At 42.0% G+C, this 1507-nt stretch overlaps 1 protein-coding gene across 1 annotated transcript; it reads right to left on the bottom strand.

Moving 5' to 3' along the window:
- Positions 1 to 134: 134 nt before the first annotated feature.
- Positions 135 to 1058, bottom strand: LOC111669076 (LIM/homeobox protein Lhx1-like; the record flags this gene model as incomplete). Its single annotated transcript, XM_023425299.2, has 2 exons — positions 889 to 1058; positions 135 to 355 (listed from the first exon to the last, which is right to left on the bottom strand). Coding segments are annotated over exons 1-2 (391 nt in total), but the record flags the coding sequence as incomplete, so codon positions are not given.
- Positions 1059 to 1507: the final 449 nt, after the last annotated feature.

The following is a 1507-nucleotide window of genomic DNA, read 5'->3' as shown; positions in this document are numbered from 1 at the left end:
AAAATAAAATAAAATAAAATAAAATAAAACAATGCCCACCTTACATGTCATTTATCAATAATTTGATTTAGAAAAATAACCTTTTTTTAAGAAAAAAAAAACATTTAAAGACTGCAGTGATGGCTGATAATCACCCGAGAGGAGGATCGTGTCTTTGCCGTTGTTGTTCTGATAATCATCTTTACAGACAAACTTGAACTCGTCCAGGATGTACAGCTCCTCTCCCGTGGACAGCTGCTTGTTACACATCACACAGGTGAAACAGTTCAGGTGAAACACTTTACTCTTGGCTCTGCGGACCAGATCACTGGGTAAAATCCCCTCAGCGCAGCCGCCACACTTGGTCCCAAATCTCCTGTTCAAGAGGCAGAGCAACAGTCAGAGGGAAGTTTCACTGTAGGTGTTACATAATGTAATGTTACTGTTTTACACTTGTTGTTAGCAAAGTTAATTTCTGATGGTTTTATAATTCTAAACAAAAAGACTAGTCATCACTGACTTCAGGTCTCCTCAGGCTAATGGCCCACAAAGACACCGGGGACAGTTGTTAACTGTGCAGCTCATCTCACATATCAAATTACAATTATATTAAGTCAAATGTAAACGCATAGAACGTGATAAAATAATGTAATATACATTAGTGTCTTTATGAATGGAAATAATGTATTTTCACATTTTTTTCTTTTTGTGTTTCTAGAGGAAAAATAAAAAGAGTCACATGGCCTCAGATGTGTCAGCGCGCGGAGTAAAGCTCCATCAGTGTTTAAGGATCCAGCGTCAGGGAGCGATTCTTTTTTTATTGACAATAAAAATATAATTTTGGCACAGTTGCATTTTCTTCTGTTAATAAAATATAAATACTAAACGGTGGGCGCCTCGGGTTCTTACCTAAAGAAGTCATTCTTACAATAGAGCCTCCCCTCCCGTGAAAAACACTTCTCTGTCAAACTGCATTTGCACTCGCAGCACTGGACACATTTGATGTGCCACGGTCTGTCCAGAACTTTGAGCAAGAACCTATCCAGAATAGGTTTCTCGCAGCTGGCACACTGCAGCATCGTCTGGAGTCTCCCTGCCCACGCTCTGCGTCTCTCTCCAACGTGTCCGTCTTCACTTGCTTGGGTATGATCCAGGAAATCCACTGTATCCAAACTAATGTCAGTAATTACATCACCGTCCGTGAGGTCACACGCAGCTCTTCTGTTCCACGGGACAACAATCCACATGTGGACAACAGCTCCACACTAAAGCTCAGATGTGGAGAGAAAGTGTCAGGCAGCATTTCTGAAACAGGATGAAAACGACTGGAGATCAGAGGCCATCAAGACGATTCGAGGTTTAAAGGTGAGGTAGCTACCCGTGAGATTACAACTCAGTGTTGTTCAGTATATCCTGAGTGGTGTCTAAAAGCCCTGCCATGAGTCCGCTCAGCTCTCTGAGCTCAGTCTGAGGGAAACGTTGGAAATGAGCGCACCTCTTAAAGCTCAGCCTATTGCCTGTGAAGAAA

The sequence above is a fragment of the Seriola lalandi genome, unplaced genomic scaffold, assembly GCF_002814215.2.
Source record: "Seriola lalandi dorsalis isolate HSWRI2012SDOR001 ecotype SW California unplaced genomic scaffold, Sedor1 jcf7180002004549, whole genome shotgun sequence".
NCBI classification, from domain to species: domain Eukaryota; kingdom Metazoa; phylum Chordata; class Actinopteri; order Carangiformes; family Carangidae; genus Seriola; species Seriola lalandi.
The sequence above is the reverse complement of the archived record's forward strand: the minus strand, read 5'-3'. Positions and strand labels throughout refer to the sequence as shown.